This window comes from Prunus mume, linkage group LG2 (assembly GCF_029339155.1).
Source record: "Prunus mume cultivar Tortuosa linkage group LG2, ASM2933915v1, whole genome shotgun sequence".
Classification (NCBI taxonomy): Eukaryota; Viridiplantae; Streptophyta; class Magnoliopsida; order Rosales; family Rosaceae; genus Prunus; species Prunus mume.
Window position 1 is genome coordinate 33,845,201 of NC_142699.1, and position 26,975 is coordinate 33,872,175.

The window sequence follows — 26,975 nt, forward strand, 5'->3', positions numbered from 1 at the left end:
TAGGTGGGATTGGTTCGGGTAAGAGTGGGGGTGGTGGTTGTTGGTGTTGCGGTCTTAGAAGTGGAGGTTTGGGCAGAAGGTTGTTTATGAGTGCCATCGATAAATTTCTAGAGGTCATGACCGGCTAAAAAATGTTTGAGTTGATGGAGCCAAAGGAGATAGTTGGAGTTAGTAAGCTTGATAAAATGAGAAGAGTTGGGGCTAGGGAGGGAGATGGTGGATTCAGAAGAAGCCATGAGGTGGACCTAAAAGAGAGGATTGGATTGAATAAGGGAGAGGGAGGAAACCCTAGGTTAGGCTGATACCATGTAGAAAATATATTTCCTTGTATTAAACAGATTACACAAAGTACCTGTTTATACTGATATAGGATATCTACTTGCCAGTTTCCTTATATAAATATTCTATTGTTCAACACACCTATGGGCTATAATTTTTAATTTGGTGTCCTAGCAATTGAGAGATTTAATATCCTTGAACTGTTAAATGCTGATTAGGTCTCCATTTGTTTCGTGAAATTTTGAGGCTGCAGTTTAGTGCTTTGATTCATAGCCCGGCGGTTGGTGTGGGTATAGAGCATCACTGGTAGAGCTTATAAATCAAAAGGAGGTCGTAGGGGATCTTTTCAACCAACTTCGGCTCACCTCGCAAAGGCAAACTAAAGGACGCCCTGCTCAAGTAAGCTTTATCCATCACTGAATTCTTGTAATGTATAGTGATAATATCTCAATATATTTTTCATATCTCCACTTTTTTATGCTTGTATCTGTATCCTTGAGCATTAAACAATTACTGCTTTAATTAACAAATATTGTCTACTCACCGTTGCATGTATTTGAGTATAGAAGTCAAGATGATCTGGTTATCATTTGAACATTTCTATACTAATAGATAAGTGCAACTCTTAATTCTGGTGTTACCTCTGAACTGAATCCATGCTACATTTTCTTTTTCCCATTAAGCATCACCACCCTCAGCAAACAGTATGAACTCCTAATCCAAGAGTGTGGACCAAGAGATGATAGAACTGGAAATATAAAAAAAGAAATGGTTTATATGATGTAGTGCTTCTTAATTTTATCTGAACTTTTCTGCACTTTCAGCCTTGCTGCAACAAACTTGGATGATCAAGAACTCTCAGAAAGCATGCAAAAGCTACTTATAGTTATGCAAAGACTGGACCAGAAAATTGCTCCAATGCTAGAAGCAGATGGAGAGCTCTTCAACAAAGGGTAAGATGGGGTTAGGAAACATACGGAATTGATTATTTTTATTACTAGTGTATATCTGTGGAAAATGTTTCAGTCATAAATATACAGTTGACCTCTTGAACCTGCTGTGCATTAGGTGGGGATTTCTTTCCCGTGCAGGGTTGTGGGATAAAAGCCATTTGATGAGACAAATTGAGAAGTATGTTCTTTTTTTCGAAGTTCATATTTCATTCATCACAAGACTCTGGTTCACGTCTGTGACAGAAATAAAAATTTATATTTTGAGTGTCCTTAACAATGATTCTCTCAATTCTTTTTCATCTTACAGGTATGCTAATATATATATACCTCCAGGGTGTCAAATTTCTTGCATTATACACCTTTCATGTATTTCCGCTCACAGGAACAGGTAACTACTAAACACCAAAGCTTAAATTGTTAAGGAATGCCAACATTGTCATCTTCACGCACAACCCTGCACATTGAAAGGCAGACCGTATAAATTACCAAATGAGTAGAGAATGAGGATTTGAGATTTCGAACTTAGGACCTCTTGATACTGTGAGGTAACAATGTGAAAAAGAGAACAAGACTACAATATTAATGAACATGCAAATAAGCAAGCAATACATGACTATTTTACAACCCTCAACTTTTTGAAAGAGCACTTATATGCCTTATGCCTTTTACCACTGCAGACGCTTGCTCATGATTCGTACTCATACTACTGTTCAAGGTTTAATGGGTCTGCCGTGGATGACGAGGTCGACTTTATGTTGTAGAAGTGCATTCTTGGCTGTAAATATTGCTCAAGTTGACCATGTTGACCATGGTAAGTATCTTGACTCAATTGTTGTTCTGTCTGATAACGTTGGAATGTTTTGCATGTATAAAGCATTTATTTTCTAATAAAAATACATCTAGAAACCATACACAGCAACTTTGTTTTGGGAATTTCTAATAAAGCATTTCCTTCCTGCCTTTGTTCCATCCTTTCCCATAGGTTATTAGAGGCCTTGTCATAGACAAAGAGAAAGGCAACTTAGTGAAGGCTGATCGATTTTGTTATGTAAAGAGGGCTATGCATGGCACAAAGATGCTGTCTAATCGAGCTGTAAGGTACACTATGAAGCATTAGCAATAAGACTTCCTATGAAAGTTCCTATTATCAGATTTATTACTCTGGTCTTCCCTCGTATTATAACTTTGTGTATGTGGCACTTAGGTTCTTCCAACATTTTGCACTTTTGCATATCATTTTTGGCACGAAGATGCTATCTAATTGTTTGATTCGGTCCCGCCATGGATGAATTGAATTAAAATCTAACTGAAGTTGGATTGGGAAGAGGGAATTGGGGATTTTATTAAAAATGACCATTGGCCAGCTCACTGGAAGACAATTCCTTATGCACATTTACTTATCATTTTCTGAGGAGATGAGGCCCCGACCCCTTCAATATTTAAAGATGTAAAACGCATGAAATTGAATGAGCCCTTCAAGTGGAGCTTACAAGAACATGAGCCCTTCAAGTGGAGCTTACAAGAACGAAAGATAATAAATAAATAAAAAGATCTATTCCTATTGGTAGTTTACCTCTCTGAATAAAATTACATTACATACTTTCTTTTTCTTTGGATAAAAAGAATATAAAAGCTATCTAAGATGAGGCACTTGAATGCAATGCTACCAAAGAAGCATAAATGCCATCCTTGATACCGATCAAAGTTTCGTGCTTTCCTTTCTCGGCAATGACTCCATTTTTCACCACTGCGATTACATCCGCACCCTTTATTGTGGATAACCGATGGGCAACCACGATTGTGGTTCGATCCACCATGATTCGGTCCAATGCATCTTGAACCACTCGTTCCGATTCAGCATCAAGAGCACTTGTGGCTTCATCTAGTAGTAGTATCTTTGGTGCCTTCATTATAGCTCGTGCAATTGCCACCCTTTGCTTCTGTCCACCAGACAATTGAATACCCCGCTCTCCTACTATTGTATCATAACCCTGTATTGTTTTTCCAAACTTAACATGGTTAATCTTCAACATTCCGAATAAAATTCTGTGAATTTTCATGAACTAGTCCTTCTCGTTTATGCAGCACCATGGCAATAGACTATATTATAGTATTTGTGGCCAAAAGAAATTGACAAGCTTGTTAATTTTGTAGTGCCTACCTGTTGTAAACTACTGATGAACTTGTGAGCATTTGCCAATTCTGCTGCAGCTATAATTTCAGCCTCTGTTGCATTCCCATCCTTTCCATATGCAATGTTGGCTCTGATAGTGTCATTAAACAATACAGGCTCCTGGCTCACCAGTCCCATTTGCTGTCTCAACCACTTCAGCTGTAGCTTTTGGATTTTAACTCCATCTAATGTAATGTGACCCGAATCAGGGTCATAAAATCTCTGCAACAGTGAGACGACTGTCGATTTCCCACTTCCACTTTCTCCAACCAAAGCAACTGTCTGAATAACATAATACAAATTTGTAAATCCCAGAAACTTGAATTAGACTACGAGGTTCAAATTTTGTGCTTTGTTTTAAATGAGTAAAAGAACAAAACATGTTACTAACTTACCTTGCCATGATGAATGGTCAGGCAAAGATCCTGGAAGACTGGCACGTCAGGTCTAGTTGGATACTTGAAACTGACATGGCAAAGTTCAATTTCTCCCTTCACATTTTCTATAGTTGTTCCAGATTCATCACTAGAGTCTATTTTTGATTTCCGGTCAAGAATGGAAAATATGGAAGCAGCAGAGCTCTTTACTTTACCAAGATTAGGGGCTAGGGAACCTGACTGAGACACTCCAATAGCTGTCATCGCGAGAGCAAAGAAAACCTGCAAACCAGGGAAATGTTAACAATCGACTGAATGGACTAATGAAGATTTAATTCTCAAGTAACACATATTTAGCAGACTTCGGATCCTCTGCTAATGTTTTCTTATCTATTTACTTACTTGAAGAATTGTAGCACAAGGCATAAAAACTTACCCGGAAAACGTCAGAGAATGTTGTCTTGCCTGCTGCGACAAGTCGGGCTCCAGCATAAAAACTGCAGGCATACACAGAAAAAAGAAAAAAGAACGATAGCCCAAAACCTATCCCGCTGATTAACCCTCGTCTTATCCCTGTCTTAATAGGACCTTCACATTTCTTCTGGTACAATTCAATCACCTTCTCTTCAGCACAAAAGGATGCAATTGTTCGAATACTCCCCACTGCATCATTGGCTACTTGACTTGCGTCCTCGTACATTTTCTGCAACAATTTTAAATTTTCAGCATTGACAAAAAGGATTGGTCTTATATATATTATGCATGTCGTATTGGATGGTGTTTTGACTGCACCAGCTACAAGTTCTATACTATAAACTTTTGTAAAGTTTGGACTTTGGAGAAATACCTTTGCATCTGCACTGAATCCTTTCAAGAACTTGACTTGAGCATAACCAGTTAATCCTAATAGAGGCATCAAAACCAGGATTATAAGAGCAAGTTGCCAATTTGCCACAAAAGCAATACACAAACCAGCAATTGCAGTTGCTGAATTCTCAACCAGCAACCCTAGAGCATCTCCAACCACCCCACGCAGAGAAGCTGCATCTGCGGAAAGCCTCGCACCAATTGCACCACTTGAGTGCTCAGGATCGTCAAACCAACTTACTTCCATGTAAACCACCTTCTCATAGCACATTGATCGAACTCGTTTTATTAACTTACAGCCTGCCACAGCAAAAAAGTATTGTCTTGCTGGCATTGCTATGAAAGTTACCACTCCAAGAACAATGAAGATTAATGCCCAAAACTTCGAATCCTTACGGAGTTGTGGAGGTGGCTCGTAGAAGGTCTTGATTACACTGGATATCAATATCGCAAAAATGGGTAAGACTACCCCATTGACTGCTGCAGCTATAGTACCTAGTAATAATACTGGGATCTCTGGCTTGTTCAGGTAAGCCAGGCGGCGAAGTGAGACTTCTGGAGGTACTCTTGATGATGCTGAAGCAGGAATATCACGTCCTGCAGATGCTGTTTCAAGAGAATCGACTGCAGTGGGCACACCGTATGAGATTGAGAAGGAATGACGGTTACTATTTCCTCTTCCAGATGATCCCTGGCTTATGGATCGTAAGTTTGAAAATCTTTGACTTGAATGTCTTCGAGAATCCACGCTGCTAAGCCTTTCGTGATCATTTACAGCAGTCTGTTCTGACACGCTGCTCATTTCTTGCAACCTTATAAGCTGGCTATATGCTCCTTCAGGGTCCTTAATTAGCTCAGAATGTGGACCTGCTCAGTTGAAAACGATCAGTATGTGCAACACCCATGGAATAAGAATAAGATGAATTGTAACATTATGTTGAACTATAGACAATACGATTTGGCCTTCAAATGGCAGAACAGGACAACATAAATAAATGCATTACCTTTTTCAACAATTGTTCCTCGATGTATAACAGCAATGGTGTCAGCACTCCTTACTGTGCTTAAGCGGTGGGCTACAACGACAGTAGTCCGGTTGATCATAATTCTGTCCAGTGCCTCCTGCACAATGCTCTCAGATTCTGCATCAAGAGCACTCGTGGCTTCATCTAAAAGTAGAATCCTTGGGTCTTTGAGAATTGCTCTAGCTATTGCAACTCTCTGCTTTTGGCCTCCAGATAGCTGAGTTCCATGCTCACCAACCATTGTATCTAGTCCCTAAATGCATAAATCAGAAAACCACAAATAAGAAAAAAGGAATTGAATGAGTTGATAGAAATAATCCGAGTTTTTAGAAAATTCATGTGATATCTCTATATTTCCATCTTTGAAAATAATAAGATCACTGGATGTCTCAATAAGCTTCCATGGTCGTGGAAATTAAGAATTCACACAAAAAGTTTAGAGAACAAAATACCAGAACTTAGATGAAAGTTTAAATGAATTTAACCTGAGGCAGTTTGTCAATGAATTTAGCAGCATTGGCAAGCTCAGCAGCAGCCCTTATTTCTTCAGTGGTTGCACCATCCTTTCCATAGGCAATATTATCTTTAATGCTACAAGTAAATAAAACGGGTTCCTGGCTGACAAGGCCTATTTTCTGTCTGATCCATTTCAACTGGAACTCTTTGAGATTAATACCATCAATAAGAACTTCGCCAGCTAGGGGGTCATAAAACCTCTCAATCAAACTGACTACAGTTGATTTACCACTTCCACTCTCTCCAACCAAAGCAGCAGTTGCACCGCTAGGTATTGAGAGAGAAAATCCATGGAATATTTGTTCATCCGGTCTTGCAGGATAACTAAAATAAACATCCTTAAGTTCTATGTCTCCACGGATATCATGTAATTGTTTCCCATTAGTGTCAGAAGCATCAATCTCTGGCTTTCTGTCAATTGCCTCAAACATCTTATAAGCTGCAGCTTGTCCAGCAGCAAATGCACTCAAGCATGGAGATGCCTGCCCAAGAGACCTGAAAATTTATCATAAAAACATTGTTATATCTCTATCTTCTGAAGAATCTCATATCAAATTTTGGACCCACGGGGGGAGGGGGAGTAGTCAGTAGATCAAGTAAAAATGCAAACACTAGTACAACAGTACTAGGATCAACAAATTTGTTCATTAAATTTTACCGAAATGCAACTTACATGGAACCAGTCAACACAGCGAAAACTACATTGATGACTTCCCCTCCTGTATATCCTTTTTCAAGTATCATCTTTCCTCCAAACCATATAGCCAGAGCATAACTACACATCATAATCAGCATAACTGAACCCATTCCGAACCCAGATGCCAAACCCTCTTGCACACCAGAGTTGTAAGCTTTAATTAAGGAGTTGTTGTAATTAGCTATAGCTTGCTTTTCTCCTGTAAACGATGCAACCTGAATTGGGAACACCGATCAGTTTTAGTTCCACACAAAGAAAATAGAAATAATAAATTTTTGTTTTAAAACAAGTAGGCTTACTGTTCTGATTGAACCAATTGTCTGCTCTACCACAGTTGCTGCCACTGAATAAGCAGTTTGTCCACTGGATGCCATTTTTGATATAAGGATGCCCATGAAGGCACCAGAGAGGACAAGAAGGGGTATAGAAGATAGCATGACAAGGGTGAGAAGCCATCCCTTAATAAAAGCTATAACAAAGCCTCCTACGAATGTTGCAATTAGCTGTATAAAAGTTCCTACCTGCAATAAGAAAATGAAAGAATAAGAGGTTATTGGAGAAAATAGCAACGGCTTAAGGCTTTTGTGTGTGGCATTTAAATACCTTCTCGCCCATGGCCTCTTGAATGAGCACAGTATCACCTGACATCCTCCCAACAATTTCCCCAGTGTTAATTTCTTTATCAAAAAAGCCAACATCTTGCCTCAATATTGTTTTCAAGTATAAACTTCTTATTCGAGAAGCCTGTCTCTCTCCAGTGACCATCCAGCAAGACATCTCTGGCATATAGAAAAAGCTACTATTCTCAGTTCCCAAAAAGCCAAATTATTTGTTTGGTCCACCAGCAGGCAGTTCAGTGTACTTACGTAGAAATGCAGCCGCAGCAGCTCCCACCGCCAAGTAGACAAACTTTAGAGCCACCTGAGAATGTTGAATTGGTGAAATTATATGTGATTAAGCCTTGTTCATTGCAATTTCTACTAAGTTAGAGGAACCAGAGAACCAAAATGGATCTTAAAACAGAAGTTGCCTGGTTGACTCAATTTCTGTGAAGATGTTACATTAACAGAGATAACTATCTACCAGTTTATAGTCACAGAATATTTACCTTGGAAACTGCACCAACCACGTCTTTATTATTCCCACTTTCTCCAAAGGAGTTAATTACATCTCCAAAGATTATGGTCATTAGAGGCATACAGACCCCATTTCCAATAGCGCTGATTGTACCAACAGACATTAACAGGTAATCCAAGGAATCAGCAAAGGAGAAAAGCTTGTAATATGGTACTGTTTTGGTGCCATGCTCCTTGCTCTTGCTTGTATCTTGGGGGTTGTTTTGAGAGTCCTCCACTACTGCTGAGTGGCCGTTCGATGCTGCCGTTCCCTGTTCCTTGATTACATTTCCATTCGCTTGATTTTCCTCAGCCATGTTTTTCACAGCAATAGTAGAGCTGCTATATTTTACGACAAACACCTCAGAGAAGTAAGTTGCTACTATATCTGACAGAGAACTTGATCAGAGCTGCAAGACAAAACATTTATGGTTTGGATCAGGAACTAGATTTTTTTTATTTTTTTTTATTTTTTTTTGGTGGGGGGAGGGGGGGGTGTGTTGAAATTTGCCAACTGATTCTAATTGAATATGTAGTTGATTATTCAGCCAAACTTAAAAAATCCATTTGTTCCTATATTCTTCTTTTTGTGCATGTTGATTCCAGAAGATGAAAATAGAAAATAAAGGTTAAGAACACAGACAGGAAAGGGAAACAGAGGAACAAAGGAACAAGTAATAACAAAAATACTAAGAAGCCTGGCGGAGGTAGAGTTTGATGTTTTGTTGGGGGGGGGCGCACAAGCTTAAGGTTATGAGATTTTTTGTGCAATCTATGCCTATACTCTCTGTATAGTCAAGGAGGTGAGAAAATTGTAAGGGGGCCCAGGCCATCTCAGGCCTGTGAAGCAGTGGGAATGCTGAGAACAAAACTTCACAAACACAATTAGAAACTAACTAAAACGAAACTAGCAAACGAAGGAGAAAAGAGAAAGAAACCAAGTGGGCAGCTAATGCATGCTCTAAAGGTGAGAAATTTAAATAGAAGAGACATAACCACAAGCAGCTGGGATACAACTTCAAAAAGTGTTGCAGGAAACATTAATATCACCAAAAGATGAAGATACTCACTGAGGGGGAAAAAGTTTACCAACTTTCAGGAAATGGGTTGATGAAATTGTTGTACTTTCCCCCGAAAACATTGCTTTATAAGGCAGCACATCAGCCTACAGCCTACCAACTAGAAAGATAGTGTGGATACAAGATTAGTCAAACGTTCAAACTATCCAGACTTTTAAAACTAAAGTGAAAGACGTACAATTCTGGTCCTCTGTTCCTCCTCTTGGTTGCTTGCTTAGGCAGGAAGTAAAATGGGTTGCGTTGCCATTAAGTTAAAGTTGAATTTGCGAAGGATTCACTAGTGTAGTAGTTTGGAGTATTTACACCTTCAGACAAAAAAAGGTCTTGAGTTCGAGTCCTAGTATCCTTGTAGTGTGTGTGAATTGAGTATACAATTGCCTCTCTCAATAAGAAAGGTTCTCAAAAAGTTAAAGTTGAATTTGTCAGCTCATATACTATGCTTTGCAGCTTGCAATCGAATCGGTCGTCTCTCTTTTGCAATTAAAGTTAAATATACCCTACTCTTGTTTTCCCCAAACTTAGGAAGGCGACAGGGTTTTCTTACACACACTACCAATGTATCATAGGAGTTCGAACTTGAAACCACTAATATGTAAGTCAAGACAATTTTCCACTAAACTAGACCCCTTCATCACCTACCCTACCATCATATTGCTTTGAATTTAAAAAAATGTAAAAAAAAGTCCTGCAAAAACGTGAGACCAGTATTGTTTGTCCTTCTTTTGTAATTATTTAACTTGTGTGATATGTAAGCAGATCACAACGTTAGGTAAGAGGTACCAATCCATTATGCATTGCCCTTTAGATTAATCAGGGTATACTGTCTATCTACATAACAGAATTTGGACAATTAATTAAGTTGTATTTTGTCAAAGGGATATATGATTAGAATACATGGAAATGAAAGCAAAACAAAAACTACTATGGCATGGGATAGAAGTGTTTGTATATTAGCATTGACGAAACTGCCCAAACTAAATGTGTAGATAACTCGGCTACGATATTATACTAGAATGTAAACATTAAATTCAAAATTATTAAACTATTAATCCAAGATTTATATGTGGTTTGATTCTTCCCTTTTTTCCCTTTTCTTTTGAAAAAAATAAAATAAAGAGTGATGCGCAAGTGTGTGGAATAGAAGAACAATTCGAGCACCGCAATTTGGGTGGTCCAATATGACTTTTGGAGGTTGCCTATATTTATATTCCATTGTGTGTAACTTGGAGTGTTGGGCATGCATATCAGTACATGCATGTGTGTTTAATAAAAGGGATGGCATAAATTCTTTTTAGAAAGTTAGTCAAGCAAACATGGGCGGAACTACACAAGGGCTACAGTGGATTGTAGCACAGTGAGGTTTTTGGGTTATAAAAGTATTAAAATTTATATATTTTCTTTATTTCAAATATAGCCCAATATCTATTAATCTATTAAAGTTTAAAAAGAATTCAATTCTTTATGAATTTAGTTGCATGGCAACAATAAAAATACACATTAAAATAGGTGCATTTTCTGTTGTTAAACATATTTTTATTTTGATAATTTTGGTTACAAATTATATGTATTTGTTTTAAGTTAAAGCTTCTTCAAAATCGCAAGAGGTTTGTAGCTCAAATAGTTAAGACCATTCACCCTTGACTAAGGTTCGATTTTCCCTCCTCCAATATCACTTGTATCCAAATAATTTTTTTTAATTATTGAAAATTAGTCAATTGAGTTATGACCTAGCATGGTTTACATGATTTAATGTATACTTTTATTTATACAAAGACTATAGAAATTGTAAGTACAAAAACAATGATCATTAAATTTTTAGTTAATAAATTTACCTAGTCCACTCGTTGAAAAATTCATGATTCTGTCCTTGCAAGCCAAAAAACATTTCTCATAGAATAATAATCTTTTAAAAAATTTCACCATGAAATCTATTAGGGTTCAGTTTTTAAAGAATTTCAATCTGCTATGTGACAAACAGTCACTGCCTAACTGGTTCAGTTTGCTGGGAATCTGTAGACTGTCAAGGGGTACGGAAAATTGCTTTTCACAATAAAAAATGCAATTGCCATTTACTTATTATGGACAGAATTCTAGATGGTCAAGGCTAAATAATCCTTCTGTCCTGTTTTTTCTTTTATCCCAAGGAACAGATGAACTTATCCTGAAATCCCCAAAAAGGTCAGCATCGGTTGCATGATACGCATGACACAGAAATTATCGTGGCCCGGCCGTGACCCTAAACCTAACCTTATTCGTAGACGTCCATGTTGACCAAAGGATGTTTATGCAAATTTTGTTTCTTGGAAAATGCCTGGAAATAGCAAGAAAAGTAAGGGGACCCATCACCCGCGTCTAAAGATTTTATCTCTTTGCTTTCCTTTGGGGTGGTTTGGTAATTGTCCTTGAGTGACTTGGCCTGATCTAATTTGGATAATATCTGAACTGTATATTTAATTGGGGTAGGAGTAAGTTTGTTTTAATATTTACAAACAGGGCATGTGGATTTTTTTATTTTATAAAAAATTTCTTCTCTTTGCATCTTCTTCTTCTTCTTCCTTTAATTATTTTTTGGGTTTTTCTTTTCTCTCTGCATCTCATTCTTTTCTTCTTCCGCTTCTGGCTTCTTTTTCATCTTCTTCTTCTCCATCCTCTCCCCTTCTCCTCTTCTTCTGTCTAGTTTTCAAGGAGGGTTGGTTTTTGTTGAAGAAGATTCAAATTGAAGCAATTCCAAGTTGGTACGCAGGAGGAGTTGAATTTAATTATAAGATATTCAATTAAGTTTTTAATTTATTTTTTATAGAAGTTATATTAGAGAAAGGAATCGAACTTACGACCTCTAATGCCACTTAAGCAACAAACACTTACACATGTGATTAAGGTTGAGTTTAAATATATGTGATGGGCCACAAGTGAATTGAGCAAGATATGTGATGGGCCAAATAAGAAGAAGACTTTTTATCACAAATGGTCCCTGAGGTTCGTGAAATTATCACCTTTTGTCCCTAACTTTTTTTGTGAAACTAATGGTCCTTAGAGTTAGCCACATATCAAAATGGTTCTTGCCATTAGCTTCCGTCAAATTTTCTGTTAAATTCATGGCGTGACACATGTGTGGAGCCCACACATTCAATGGTATAGAGTCACGTGGCTCTAAATATAATATAATATGTTTTTAATATTTTTAAAACTTAAAATCCATAATATAAAAAAAAACATTAAAAGCAACTTAAATCTTTTTTATATATTTTTAAATAACTTTCTCTCTTTCCCTCTTCCCCTCCCTTGCGGACTCACTCCTTTCTCTCTGTGAACAGAGCATGAAACCTATTTAAAAATATATAAAAAGATTTAAGTTGCTTTTAATATTTTTTTTTAATGAATTTTAAGTTTTAAAAATATTAAAAATATATTATATTATATTTAAAACCACGTGTCTTAATACCATTAGATGTGTGGGCTCTACACATGTGTCACGTCATTAATTTAACAGAAAATTTGACAGAAGCTAATGACAGGGACCATTTTGATGTGTGGAGGGTAACCTTAAGGACCATTAGTGTCACAAAAAAATTAGAGACGAAAGGTGATAATTTCATAAACCTTAAAGACTATTTGTGATTAAAAAAAAACCTAAGAAGAAAAGGAAGATATGTGATGGGCCTAATATTCATTAGCACAGAAGGCCTCATTTATGGTTGCATAACGTGAGCATGGGCTATTCATTGGCAATTGATTTACTTCCGGTCCATTTGAAAATGGGTACATAATTGATCAAATTATGAGAGTGTTGTTATTTTCATCCATTATTCTACTTTCTCCACACACCTTATGTCTTCACATTCCACTCAATTTTTACCCACAATCGATCCTAAAATGCCCCCAAAATTTTGATCAATTGACATTAATCTCATAGTCTGATCCATTTGAAAATGGGCAATTTGATGAAATCATAAGAGTGCTACTATTTTCATGCGACCATATAACTAAATTATTGCACCTCTTAATTTTCTCACTAATATGGTAATTGTTATAAAATTTTATGAAAGCTCAATCATTCTTTTATACAAGTGAAATTAAGGATGGGGGAAATCGAACGTGAAACTTCAGTTACAGGAATAACAAAAATTCCCTCATTTTAGATATACGGCGACGTGACAAATAATTTTTTTGAAAATGTAGACATGTTTGCATAATTTTAGTAAGGTTAAGAAAGTTATGGTTAAATCTAAGAAAATAAAGTTGACCCGAGATCAATTTGTTCCAAAAAAAAATGGAAAAATGGACCAAAGGTCCAAGGCCTTTTTTAGATCGTTTATTGTCCAAAACAAAACCGAAAAGCGCTTGACCTTATCATCATCACCATGGTTGCAAAGACCGATAGACCAAACTCCAAAGAGAGCAGCAGTCATAGCAACTGAGCGATAAACCAATCAATCTCATCCACGAAAACAGTAAAAGCAAACCTTCACTTTCAGTGGCGCCTTTCCTGCTGTTGATGAGACTGAACTAAAAACTCTCAGATATTTTGAGACTCCACTCTTTTTCTTCTACTTCTGCTTCTTCTCTCGCGCTCTGCAAGCACCCAACATTCAGCTTCAAATAGAAGGAGAGAGAGATAGAGATGTATACAAATTGCTAAACATAGTATCAAAATAGTATCTGAAGAAAGGTTTCTGGTTTCAAGTTCATTGTATTTCTTTGTATAACTTACAGCAGAATTTATACAAGGAGAAAGCTTGCTATTCAAGCTCAATATTAATTACAAGTAGGTAGATGGTAACTGGTCTTGAGCTCCTAATCCTGGAAATTTGCAGCAGCAACCTCCCAAAGTCAAGCCAACCTAATTAGTGCACCCACCTCATTCATCTAGCCGACCTCATCAATGCTACTAGCTAACAAACTAGCTAACACTCCCCCTCAAGTTGGTGCAAAGATATCACGTATGCTCAACTTGTAAAGTAAGTCATAGAAAACTTTACTAGATACAGCCTTTGTCAAAATATCAGCAAGTTGATTTTCTGAGTTTACGAACGGAAATTTAATCACACCATTTGATGCGCATATTTTATATTATATATTTAACCCCATTTTTAATATAGTTTGGTTAATATTTTGGAAGAATTTTGATACTTTGAATTATATTTCCATTATAGGACTTTCGACTCCCTCTGGAGCAAAACATAATCAAATGGACGAATTTTGGAGTAATTCCAGTTGGAGGATGTTCGTGAGTCACTTGGCTTGATTGTATCAAAATTTAAGACTTTTCTACCAAGCGGTTATTTTCTGGAGATAAAATAAAGGAGCAGTGCGCGGTGCTGGAATAATGACGATTTGGGCTTTTATTGTGTTTTGGAGCCCAAGATGACCTCAGATGGGTTCGTGGCCTTCTGGAGAAGTGTTCAGAACGTTTTTATCTTTAAAACAGCTATCTTGGGCCAGATTTGGAGGAGATTTGAGACCAAAACGTGGCTGGGCAGATTTGGGCAGATTCTCCTAATCCAATTTGGATTTTATATCCTAGTATTATCTTATTTTAACCTAGTTTCCTTGTGGGGATTGGGCAGCTAGGTTTTAGGAGGTATTTAAGCTCCTTTTCACAGCAATTTAGGGGACTCCCTTTTTTACTTCTTTTTGGCTTTTGGAGCAATTGCTAGGGTGAGGCCACGAGCCTTAGCAAGAATATGTAGTTTCTGTTCAATTTGCTTATGATTATATACATGCAGATTTTCGAATTATTCATCACTGGGTTAAACTATCTAAGTGTCTTGATGCTTGATCACCATTAGGATGTTTAGAAAAGTAATTTGATGCAGTTTTGGTCGGAGGTCGGTCCCTGAAATTGACGAAGGCTTCTTGTGATTAATATGTGCAAGTTCACTTAGGATGAATACCACGTCTTAAGGGTTGCATGGTTTTTCAAAAGGTTTCACAGAACTTAATGAGTCATGTATGTTTAGATTTGATCTGAATACCACAGACGAATTGCATGTGTGATATACGCTCTATGTTGGGGGTCCAAGTAGGCATATATTAGGAATACCTAACCTTCGAAATATGCATGTCTAGGTCATAAGTAATTGGGGGAACTATATAGAATTGTTAAGGTGACGGCGGATCCCTAGTGCTTTCTTAATTTGATTTCTAAAAACACAACTGTTTCTCTTGCTCTTAGCTTTAATTTTGCATATTGCCTTATTTTTATTAGTTAAATTCCTTTTAATTTAAGGTCTTCAATTCAAACATCTCAACTTTCTCTTTTGCAATAATTAATTAGAATTTGGTTGCTACGAGTTATTTAATAATCCATGCGGAGAACGACCTTGCGAGAATCATTTATACTACAATAACCTTGTCATTCTTGCAAGTTTTGTAGGAGTTTTAACCCTATTTGCGCAGGTACTAAAAAGCCTATCACCATTTTCCAATTTTTCTTTGATGAAGTGCCGGTAAACTTTAACATGCTTAGTACGATCATGTTGTACCGAATTGTGTGCTATCTCAATAGTAGCTTTACTGTCACAATACTGGTTTATGGTTTCCATATGTTTCAATTCCAGATGTTTCAATAATCTTCATAACCAGAGAAATTCACACACTCCTTGAGCCATTCCCCTAAACTCAGCTTCAGCACTTGATCTAGCCACAACCTTTTGTTTCTTACTTCTCCAAGTAACTAAGTTGCCACCCACAAATGTAAAATATCCATAAGTAGAACATCTATATGTGATTGAACCTGCCCAATCGGCATTGTGTATCCTTCTTCATTCATGTGTGTATGTTTGGAGAGCATCAACCTTTTGCCAGGGGCAATCTTCAAGTATCTCATTATTTGTGTTACTCCATTCATGTGTGCTTCACTTGGTTCATGCATGAATTGACTTACCACAATTACAGCATTGGTCTAGGCGTGTGTGAGATAGATAAATCAGTCATCCAACTAATCTTTGATACCTTTCTTTATCAATAGGTACCTGATTCGGATACATCCCCAATTTGTGGTTTTGTTCGATAGGGGTGTCTGCTAGCTTGCAATCCAACATTCCAGTTTCGGTTAACAAATCCAACACGTATTTCGTTGAGATAGAAATATGCCATGTTTTGATATAGCTACCTCTATGCCAAGAAAGTACTGTAACTCACCCAATTCTTTCATCTCAAATTCAGTTGCAAGGAGCTTTTGTAGATTCTTCATCTCTTAACTGTCATCACCGGTAACAACTATATCATCAACATAGATGATTAGAGCCTTAAGTTTACCATCACAACGCTTCAAGAATAAGGTGTGGTCTGAGTTGCTCTGAGTGTATCCAAAATGCTTCATGGAAGTAGTGAATCTCCCAAACCAGGCTTGAGGTGATTGCTTCAGCGCATATAATGACTTTCTCAGTTTGCACACTATATTGGAAATGGATGTCACAAGAATCCCTGGTGGTGGATCCATATACACTTCTTCCTATAAATCTCCATGAAGAAATGCATTCTTTACATCAGACTACAATAGTGCCCAATCTAGATTTGCAGCTAAAGAAATAAGAACAAGGATAGTATTGATCTTGGCAACAGATGCAAACATCTCCTGGTACTCGATCCCATAAGTTTGTGTATATCCCTTAGCCACTAATCTGGCTTTGTATCGACCTATGGAGCCATCAGCTTTGTATTTAACGGCGAATATCCAGCGGCATCCAATTAGTTTCTTCCTTTTTGGTAGAGACACCATCTCCCAAGTGGAATTCTTATTTGGAGCTTCCATTTCAATTGCCATAGCTTCTGCCCATCTGGGATCTGTCACAGCATCCTGCCACTTACTTGGAATATATACAGTAGATAGTTGATTGACAAAAGATGCATGTGACTTTGACAATCTATGAGTAGACACATGATTATTAATAGGATATTTTGATTTGGCATTAAGGTCAGGACAATATTGAAGTTTAGGTTTTCCCCTGGTGAATCTAGGCGGAAGTGTATATTGTACAATACTAGGTCGTTCAAAGACTACCTTGAGAGCTTCTTCATCACAAGATGATTGAGAAGATGGCAAGGTATGAGGGGTTCTATTTTGCAGTTGCTCTTCAGAGACATCATGAGTCACTTCTGGCATCAAATCCTCATCAGTGTCTTCTCTGTTTGAAGATGACCAGCCGACGGGAACATGTTGATCGATCGACTACCATAAGCCTTCCTTGTCTTCTTCAAAGCACGAGTTCTTCTCTTCAATCCCCCTCTCCCCCTGAATAGAAGGGCGAGGAGTAGGATAAGTCTTCATGGAAGGTGAGATCTAAAATGACAAAGAGCTTCTGGGTAGGCGGGAGGTAACATTTGTATCCTTTTTCATTTGAGCCATAACCAACAACCACACAACGGAAGGCACAAGGATCCAACTTACTCCTCTAATAAGAAGGAACATGGCATATACAACACAACCAAACACTCGAGAAAGTATCTTGAGGATGGTAGGAAGAGAGATGTAACAAGCCAAGGTGTTTAGTGGCATATACAACACAACCAAACATTCGAGAAGGTATCTTGAGGATGGTAGGAAGAGAGATGTAACAAGCCAAGGTGTTTAGTGGCATATACAACACAACTAAACACTCGAAAAGGTCACTTGATATATCACATAGACTACAGATAGGACATCATGACCCAATAAATAGTGACGGACTGATTTATCAAGCATGAAGGCACGGGCAACCTCAAGCAATTGTCAATTCTTTCATTCCACGACACCATTTTGTTATGGAGTGAAAGGGTTGGAAGTCTGGTGAATGATACAGTGATCCTGAAAGAATTGAGCCAAGACATTGTTCATATATTCCCCACCATTATCGGATCAGAAAGCCTTGATGGATGCCTAAAACTGAGTGGTGATCATAGCATAAAATTCATAGATAGTATAGGTAACATCACTTTTATGGGTGAGCAAGCATACCCACGTCATGTGGGTGCAATCTTCAATGAACTTAACAAACCATCTTTTTCCATTGGAAGATACTTTAGTAGGGCCCCCAACATCAGAATGAATTAAGTCAAATGGTTGGGTAGCTTGATGGGTACTTGACGAATAAGTAGCACGGTGACTTTTCGCCAGGACACCTGTTTCACACTTGAATGTAGAATCATCATGATGGCGGAACAACGAGGGAAACAAGGACTTGAGATAACCAACAGACAGGTGTCCCAAGCGACAATGCTAGAGCCAAATTTGTTGGCGGTCAGTTTCACGGGTACTCGAAGTAGAAGAATGAGCCTTGGTGGAACCAGGTGGTGGTGGTATGGCCAATGCCAATAAGTACAACCAGCTATATTTCTTATTTAGATCGGAGCATTAGATACTAAGTTATATCAGGCTTTGATAAGAGTTTAAATTAATGTAACACCCCAACCCAAAGTAAAATTATTCGTTAATCTAATTAATTTTGAAATTCCAAGTTTGTCCCCGGGGATAGGGGTAATTTGGTCACTTTTTAATCCAGAAGGATTCTAGGGAAATGTTTGGCACCATTACGTAGATCATGTCGAGATCAGTCCGTAGACACATAGTAGGCTCGAATTAGAGTTGTAAGCAAGAAGTTACGATCAAGAGAAGCTCAGTGGCACAATCGTAATTTTTTCGAAGTTGATTTTTAAAAAAATATCAGAACCACTCTCTCTCTCTCTCTCTCTCCCCTCCCCCGTCGCGCATAGAACCCCTCCCCCTTACCCCCTATATTTTTTTGAATAGCCAGCCACGTCTGACCGGCCACCATTTTGGGTGGCACCAGTCCCAAAAGGACCACCGTGGTCTCCTCTCTTCATTCCACCCGATCTCCGCCGCCAACAACCAGCACCGCCGCCGGAATTTGCAGAAATATGGCCGGATTTTTATGTAAAATTTCTGGATTTCGTTCGAACGATTCCGGCAACCAAATCTTGCGATCCAGGTATGCTTTCCCATCCTCTCAATGTGATCTAGCTGCGGGTTAGGTTATTTAGGATCAATATTTGCGTTTTGGATGTCAAATAAGCGATAGAAGTTTTGGCCAATTTCGGCCCGTGATTCCGGCCACTTTTTTGGGTTGGTCCAAGAACAAAAGTTGCTCCGCTCAATGTCCTGATCATGTAGGTATAAGTCTTGACCGGCAGTTTGAAGTTTTTTCTATCGCCAGAATCGCTTTGGACTGCTGACGTGTGTGGCAGCGTGTGGGCCACTCTGGGGCTGGATTGTTTATGCCAGACAGGTTAACAACATGAGGTTATTTTCATCCGTTAAAACTGAACCCGTGACATAGTATATATTTTACCCCTACGTTGCAAGAATTCAAAGTGTCGATTACAGGGAAACATATATGCACATGCAAGCTGTGAGAGGCTAGTCAACTGGTGATACTAGTCAGTAACCAGCCTCTCACAGGACGCACTTGGAATGTTTTGCATGTATAAAGCATTTCTTTTCTAATAAAAATACATCTAGAGACTATACACAGCAACTTTGTTTCGGGAATTTATAACAAAGCATTTCCTTCCTACCTGTGTTCCGTCCTTTCCCATAGGTTATTAGAGGCCTTGTCATAGACAAAGAGAAAGGCAACTTAGTGAAGGCTGATCGATTTTGTTTTGTAAAGAGGGCTATGCATAGCACGAAGATGCTGTCTAATCGAGCTGTAAGGTACACTATGAAGCTTTTATTTTGGTTAGTCTCATAGTGCAAATGCAAAGCAGGCATTCATTGTGCTGTTAAAACATTAGCAATAAGAACTTCCTATGAAAGTTCCTATTTTCACATTTATTACTCTGGTATTATAACTTTGTGTATGTGGCGCACAGGTTCTTCCAACATGGCACGAAGAGGCTATCTAATTGTTTGATTCGGTCTGCCATGGATGAATTGAATTAAAATCTATCTGAAGACTGAATTTGAATTCGAATTCAAATTGAAGTTGGATTGGGAAGAAGGAATTGGGGAAGAAGGAACTGGATGACATTTCCTTATGCACATTTACTAATCATTTTCTGAGGAGATGAAGCCTCTCCTCAATATTTAAAGATGTAAAACACATGAAATTGAACGAGCCCTTCAAGTGGAGCTTACAAGAACATAAGGATAATTAAAAAATGATCTATTCCCATTGGTAATTTACCTCTCTGAATAAAATTACATTACATACTTTCTTTATCTTTGGATAAAAAGAATATAAAAGCTATCTAAGATGAGGCACTTGCATGCAATGCTACCAAAGAAGCATAAATGCCATCCTTGATGCCGATCAAAGTTTCATGCTTTCCTTTCTCTGCAATGACTCCATTTTTCACCACTGCGATTACATCTGCACTTTTTATTGTGGATAACCGATGGGCAACCACGATTGTCGTTCGATCCACCATGATTCGGTCCAATGCATCTTGAACCACTCGTTCCGATTCAGCATCAAGAGCACTTGTGGCTTCATCTAGTAGTAGTATCTTTGGCGCCTTCATTATAGCTCGTGCAATTGCCACCCTTTGCTTCTGTCCACCAGACAATTGAATTCCCCGCTCTCCTACTATTGTATCATAACCCTGCATTGTATTTCCAAACTTAACATGGTTAATCTTCAACGTTCCGAATAAAATTTTGTGAATATTCATCAACTAGTCCTTCTCAATTATGCAGCACCATGTCAATAGATTATATTATAGTATTTGTGGCCAAAAGAAATGGACAAGCTTGTTAATTTTGTAGTGCCTACCTGTTGTAAACTACTGACGAACTTGTGAGCATTTGCCAATTCTGCAGCAGCTATAATTTCAGCCTCTGGTGCATTCCCTTCCTTTCCATATGCAATGTTGGCTCTGATAGTGTCATTAAACAATACTGGCTCCTGGCTCACCAGTCCCATTTGCTGTCTCAACCACTTCAGCTGTAGCTTTTGGATTTCAACTCCATCTAATGTAATGTGACCTGAATCAGGGTCATAAAATCTCTGCAACAATGAGACGACTGTCGATTTCCCACTTCCACTTTCTCCAACCAAAGCAACTGTCTGAATAACATAATTCGAATTTGTAAGTCCCAGAAACTTGAATTAGACTACGAGGACCAAATCTTATGCATTGTTTGAAATGAGAAAAACAACAAAACTTTACCAAGTTACCTTGCCATGATGAATGGTCAAGCAAAGATCCAGGAAGATTGGTACATCAGGTCTAGTTGGATACTTGAAACTGACATGGCGAAGTTCAATTTCTCCCTTCACATTTTCTATAGTTGTTCCAGATTCATTACTAGAGTCTATTTTTGATTTCCGGTCAAGAATGGCAAATATGGAAGCAGCAGAGCTCTTTACTTTTCCAAGATTAGGGGCTAGGGAACCTGACTGAGACACTCCAATAGCTGTCATTGCGAGAGCAAAGAAAACCTGCAAACCAGGGAAATGTTAACAATCGACTGAATGGACTAATGAAGATTTAATTCTCAAGTAACATGTATTTAGCAGAGTTCGGATCCTCTGCTAATGTTTTCTAATATATTTACCTACTTGAAGACTTGTAGCGCAAGGCATAAAAACTTACCCGGAAAACATCAGAGAATGTTGTCTTGCCTGCTGCAACAAGTCGGGCTCCAGCATAAAAACTGCAGGCATACACAGAAAAAAGAAAAAAGAACGAGAGCCCAAAACCTATCCCGCTGATTAACCCTCGTCTTATCCCTGTCTTAATAGGGCCTTCACATTTCTTCTGGTACAATTCAATCACCTTCTCTTCAGCACAAAAGGAAGCAATTGTTCGAATACTTCCCACTGCATCATTGGCTACTTGACTTGCGTCCTCATACATTTTCTGCAACAATTTTAAATTTTCAGCGTTGACAAAAAGGATTGGTCTTATATATATTATGTATGTTGTATTGGATGGTGTTTTGACTGCACCAGCTACAAGTTCTATACACTTCTGTAAAGTTTGGACTTTGGAGAAATACCTTTGCATCTGCACTGAATCCTTTCAAGAACTTGACTTGAGCATAACCAGTTACTCCTAATAGAGGCATCAAAACCAGGATTATAAGAGCAAGTTGCCAATTTGCCACAAAAGCAATACACAAACCAGCAATTGCAGTTGCTGAATTCTCAACCAGCAACCCTAGAGCATCTCCAACCACCCCACGCAGAGAAGCTGCATCTGCAGAAAGCCTCGCACCAATTGCACCGCTTGAGTGCTCAGGATCGTCAAACCAACTTACTTCCATGTAAACAACCTTCTCATAGCACATTGACCGAACTCGTTTTATTAACTTACACCCTGCCACAGCAAAAAAGTATTGTCTTGCTGGCATTGCTATGAAAGTCACCACTCCAAGAACAATGAAGATTAATGCCCAAAACTTCGAATCCTTACGGAGTTGAGGAGGTGGCTCGTAGAAGGTCTTGATTACACTGGATATCAATATCGCAAAAATAGGTAAGATTACCCCATTGACTGCTGCAGCTATAGTACCTAGTAATAATACTGGGATCTCTGGCTTGTTCAGGTAAGCCAGGCGGCGAAGTGAGACTTCTGGAGGCACCCTTGATGATGCTGAACCTGGAATATCACGTCCTGCAGATGCTGTTTCAAGAGAATCGACTGCAATGGGCACACCGTATGAGATTGAGAAGGAATGACGGTTACTATTTCCTCTTCCAGATGATCCACGACTTATGGATCGTAAGTTTGAGAATCTTTTACTTGAATGTCTTCGAGAATCCATGCTGCTAAGCCTTTCGTGATCATTTACAGCAGTCTGTTCTGACACGCTGCTCATTTCTTGCAACCTTATAAGCTGGCTATATGCTCCTTCAGGGTCCTTAATTAGCTCAGAATGTGGCCCTGCTCAGTTGACAACGATCAGTATGTGCAATACCCATTGACTATGAATAAGATGAATTGTAACATTATGTTGATCTATAGACAATACGATTTGGCCATCAAATGGTACAACAGGACAACATAAACAAATGCATTACCCTTTTCAACAATTGTTCCTCGATGTATAACAGCAATGGTGTCAGCATTCCTTACTGTGCTCAAGCGGTGGGCTACAACGACAGTAGTCCGGTTGATCATAATTCTGTCCAGTGCCTCCTGCACAATTCTCTCAGATTCTGCATCAAGAGCACTTGTGGCTTCATCTAAAAGTAAAATCCTTGGGTCTTTGAGAATTGCTCTAGCTATTGCAACTCTCTGCTTTTGGCCCCCAGATAGCTGAGTTCCATGCTCACCAACCATTGTGTCTAGTCCCTAAATGCATAAGTCAGAAAACCACAAATAAGAAAAAAAGGAATTAAATGAGTTGTTCGAAATCATCCGAGTTTTTTTGAAAATTCATGTGACCTATCTGTATTTCCATCTTTGAATGTAACAAAATGATAAGATCACTGGATGTCTCAATAAGCTTCCATGGTCGTGGAAATTAAGAATTCACACAAAAAGTTCTGAGAACAAAATACCAGAACTTGGATGGAAGTTTAAATGAATTTAACCTGGGGCAGTTTGTCTATGAATTTAGCAGCATTGGCAAGCTCAGCCGCAGCCCTTATTTCTTCAGTGGTTGCACCATCCTTCCCATAGGCAATATTATCTTTAATGCTACAAGTAAATAAAACGGGTTCCTGGCTGACAAGGCCTATTTTCTGTCTGATCCATTTTAGCTGGAACTCTTTGAGATTAATACCATCAATAAGAACTTCGCCAGCTAGGGGGTCATAAAATCTCTCAATCAAACTGATTACAGTTGATTTACCACTTCCACTCTCTCCAACCAAAGCAGCAGTTGCACCACTAGGTATTGAGAGAGAAAATCCATCGAATATTTGTTCATCCGGTCTTGCAGGATAACTAAAATAAACATCTCTCAGTTCTATGTCTCCATGGATATCATGTAATTGTTGCCCATTAGTGTCAGAAGCATCAATCTCAGGCTTTCTGTCAATTGTCTCAAACATCTTATAAGCTGCAGCTTGTCCAGCAGCAAATGCACTCAAGCATGGAGATGCCTGCCCTAGAGACCTGAAAATTTATCATAGAAAGCCGAAAGTTATATCTTGATCTTCTGAAGAAACACATATCAAATTTTGGACTGAAGGGGGGAGGGGGAGTAGACAGTAGATCACGCAAAAATGCAAACATGTTAACTAGTACAATAGTACTAGGATCAACAAATTTGTTCATTATATTGTACTGAAATGAAACTTACATGGAGCCAGTCAACACAGCGAAAATTACATTAATGACTTCCCCTCCTGTATATCCTTTTTCTAGTATCATCTTTCCTCCAAACCATATAGCCAGAGAATAACTACACATCATAATCAGCATAACCGAACCCATTCCGAACCCAGATGCCAAACCCTCTTGCACACCAGAGTTGTAAGCTTTAATTAAGGAGTTGTTGTAATTAGCTATAGCTTGCTTTTCTCCTGTAAACGATGCAACCTGAATTGGGAACACCAATCAGTTTTAGTTCTACACTAAGAAAATAGAAATAATAAATTTTTGTTTTAAAGATCTTAAAGACAAGTAGGCCTACTGTTCTGATTGAACCAATTGTCTGCTCTACCACAGTTGCTGCCACTGAATAAGCAGTTTGTCCACTGGATGCCATCTTTGATATAAGTATGCCCATGGCAGCTCCAGAGAGGACAAGAAGGGGGAGAGAAGATAGCATGACAAGGGTGAGAAGCCATCCCTTAACAAATGCTATAACAAAGCCTCCTACGAATGTTGCAATTAACTGGATAAAAGTTCCTACCTGTAATAAGAAAATGAAAGAATGAGAGGTTACTGGAGAAAATAGCAACAGCTTAAGGCTTTTGTGTGTGGCATGTAAATACCTTCTCGCCCATGGCCTCTTGAATGAGCACAGTATCACCTGACATCCTCCCAACAATTTCCCCAGTGTTAATTTCTTTATCAAAAAAGCCAACATCTTGCCTCAATATTGTTTTCAAGTATAAACTTCTTATTCGAGAAGCCTGTCTCTCTCCAGTGACCATCCAGCAAGACATCTCTGGCATATAGAAAAAGCTACTAATCTCAGTTCCCAAAAAGCCAAATTATTTGTTTGGTGCACCAGCAGGCAGTTGAGTGTACTTACGTAGGAATGCAGCTGCAGCAGCTCCCACCGCCAAGTAGACAAACTTTAGAGCCACCTGAGAATGTTGAATTGGTGAAATTATATGTGATTTAGCCTTGTTCATTACAATTTCTACTAAGTTAGAAGAACCAGAGAAGCAAAATAGATCTTAAAACAGAAGTAAGCTCACCGTTCTGACAGAACCGGATACAACAATGTATTGAGTAGAATTTTGTTCTTTACTATTGCTGCTGTTGCCTAGATGACTTAATTTCTATAAAGATGTTGCATTAACAGAGATAACTATCTACCAGTTTATAGTCACAGAATATTTACCTTGGAAACTGCATCAACCACGTCTTTATTATTCCCACTTCCTCCAAAGGAGTTAATCAAATCTCCAAAGATTATGGTCATTAGAGGCATACAGACCCCATTTCCAATAGCGCTGATTGTACCAACAGACATTAACAGGTAATCCAAGGAATCAGCAAAGGAGAAAAGCTTGTAATATGGCACTGTTTTGGTGCCATCCTCCTTGCTCTTGCTTGTATCTTGGGGGTTGTTTTGAGAGTCCTCCACTACTGCTGAGTGGCCGTTCGATGCTGTCGTTCCCTGCTCCTTGATTACATTTCCATCCGCAGGATTTTCCTCAGCCATGTTATTCACAGCAATAGTAAAGCTGCTATATTTTACGACAAGCACCTCAGAGAAGTAAGTTGCTACTATATCTGATAGAGAACTAGATCAGAGCTGCAAGACAAAACATTTATGGTTTGGATCAGGAACTAGATTTTTTTTTTTTTTTTTTTGGGAACTAGATTGACAACTGATTCTAATTGAATATGGAGTTGATTATTCGGCCAAACTTAAAAAATCCATTTGTTCCTATAATGTTCTTTTTGTGCGTGTGAACATTAGAAAACCCGTTACTGAAGCAAGTGGTACAGAATATGGACATGTTGACTCCAGTAGATGAAAATAGAAAATAAGGGTTAAGAACACAGACAGGAAAAGGAAACAAAGCAAGAAAAGAACAAGTAATAACAAAAATACTACACCCAAACCAAACATTAAGAAGCCTCACACAGCAGGCATGAAATGCAGGCAGTGGGAATGCTGAGAACAAAACTTCACAAACACAATTTGAAACTAACTAAAACGAAACTAGGAATCAAACAAAGAAGAAAAGAGAAAGAAACCATGTGGGCAGCTAATGCATGCTCTAAAGGTGAGAAATTAAATAGAAGAGACATAACCACAACTGAGATACAACTTCAAAAAGTGTTGCAGGAAACATTAATATCACCAAAAGATGAAGATACTCACTGAGAGGGAAACAAGTTTACAAACTTTCAGGAAATGGGTTGATGAAACTGTTGTCCTTCCCCCGAAAGCATTGCTTTATAAGGCAGCACATCAGCCTACAGCCTACCAACTAGAAAGATAGTGTAGATACAAGACTAGTCAAACGTTCAAACTATCCAGACTTTTAAAACTAAATTGAAAGACGTAAAATTCTGGTCCTCTGCTTCTCTTCTTGGTGGCTTTTGTTAGGCAGGAAATCAAATGGGTTGCTTTGACATTAAGTTAAAGTTGAATTTGCAAAGGACCTATGTTAGTGGTTTGGAGTATTTACTCTTTCAAGCAAAGTTTTGGGTTCGAGTCCTAATATCCTTGTAGTATGTAATATCCTTATAGTATGTGTTAATTTAGTATACTATCGCCCCTCTTAATAGAAAAAATGCTCAAACTAAATATGTAGATAACTCGGCAGTGATATTAAATTATAATGTGAACATCAAACTCAAAATTATTA

General features: G+C 38.3%; 2 protein-coding genes and 1 long non-coding RNA gene across 3 annotated transcripts; 1 reads left to right on the top strand and 2 right to left on the bottom strand.

Annotated features, from left to right (window-relative positions):
- Positions 1–2,670: 2,670 nt before the first annotated feature.
- On the bottom strand, positions 2,671–8,953 carry LOC103337596 (ABC transporter B family member 11-like). Its single transcript, XM_089046452.1, has 12 exons — positions 7,996–8,953; positions 7,754–7,808; positions 7,491–7,666; positions 7,187–7,408; positions 6,864–7,102; positions 6,160–6,685; positions 5,654–5,927; positions 4,630–5,516; positions 4,219–4,485; positions 3,801–4,064; positions 3,394–3,687; positions 2,671–3,223 (listed from the first exon to the last, which is right to left on the bottom strand). Exons 1-12 carry the CDS (start codon positions 8,317–8,319, stop codon positions 2,870–2,872), a joined length of 3,882 nt encoding a protein of 1,293 aa, XP_088902578.1. The 5' UTR covers positions 8,320–8,953; the 3' UTR covers positions 2,671–2,869.
- A 9,652-nt stretch (positions 8,954–18,605) lies between these two features.
- LOC148920115 (uncharacterized) lies at positions 18,606–20,233 on the top strand. The gene is made up of 2 exons (XR_016123789.1): positions 18,606–19,735; positions 19,894–20,233. It is a non-coding gene; the product is annotated as an uncharacterized LOC148920115 (long non-coding RNA).
- LOC103323318 (ABC transporter B family member 11-like) lies at positions 20,061–26,637 on the bottom strand. The gene is made up of 13 exons (XM_089044957.1): positions 26,486–26,637; positions 25,493–25,909; positions 25,178–25,232; positions 24,915–25,090; positions 24,611–24,832; positions 24,278–24,516; positions 23,565–24,090; positions 23,049–23,322; positions 22,025–22,911; positions 21,619–21,885; positions 21,201–21,464; positions 20,796–21,089; positions 20,061–20,625 (listed from the first exon to the last, which is right to left on the bottom strand). The coding sequence occupies exons 2-13, from the start codon at positions 25,814–25,816 to the stop codon at positions 20,272–20,274; spliced, it is 3,882 nt and encodes a 1,293-aa protein (XP_088901083.1). The 5' UTR covers positions 25,817–25,909; positions 26,486–26,637; the 3' UTR covers positions 20,061–20,271.
- Positions 26,638–26,975: the final 338 nt, after the last annotated feature.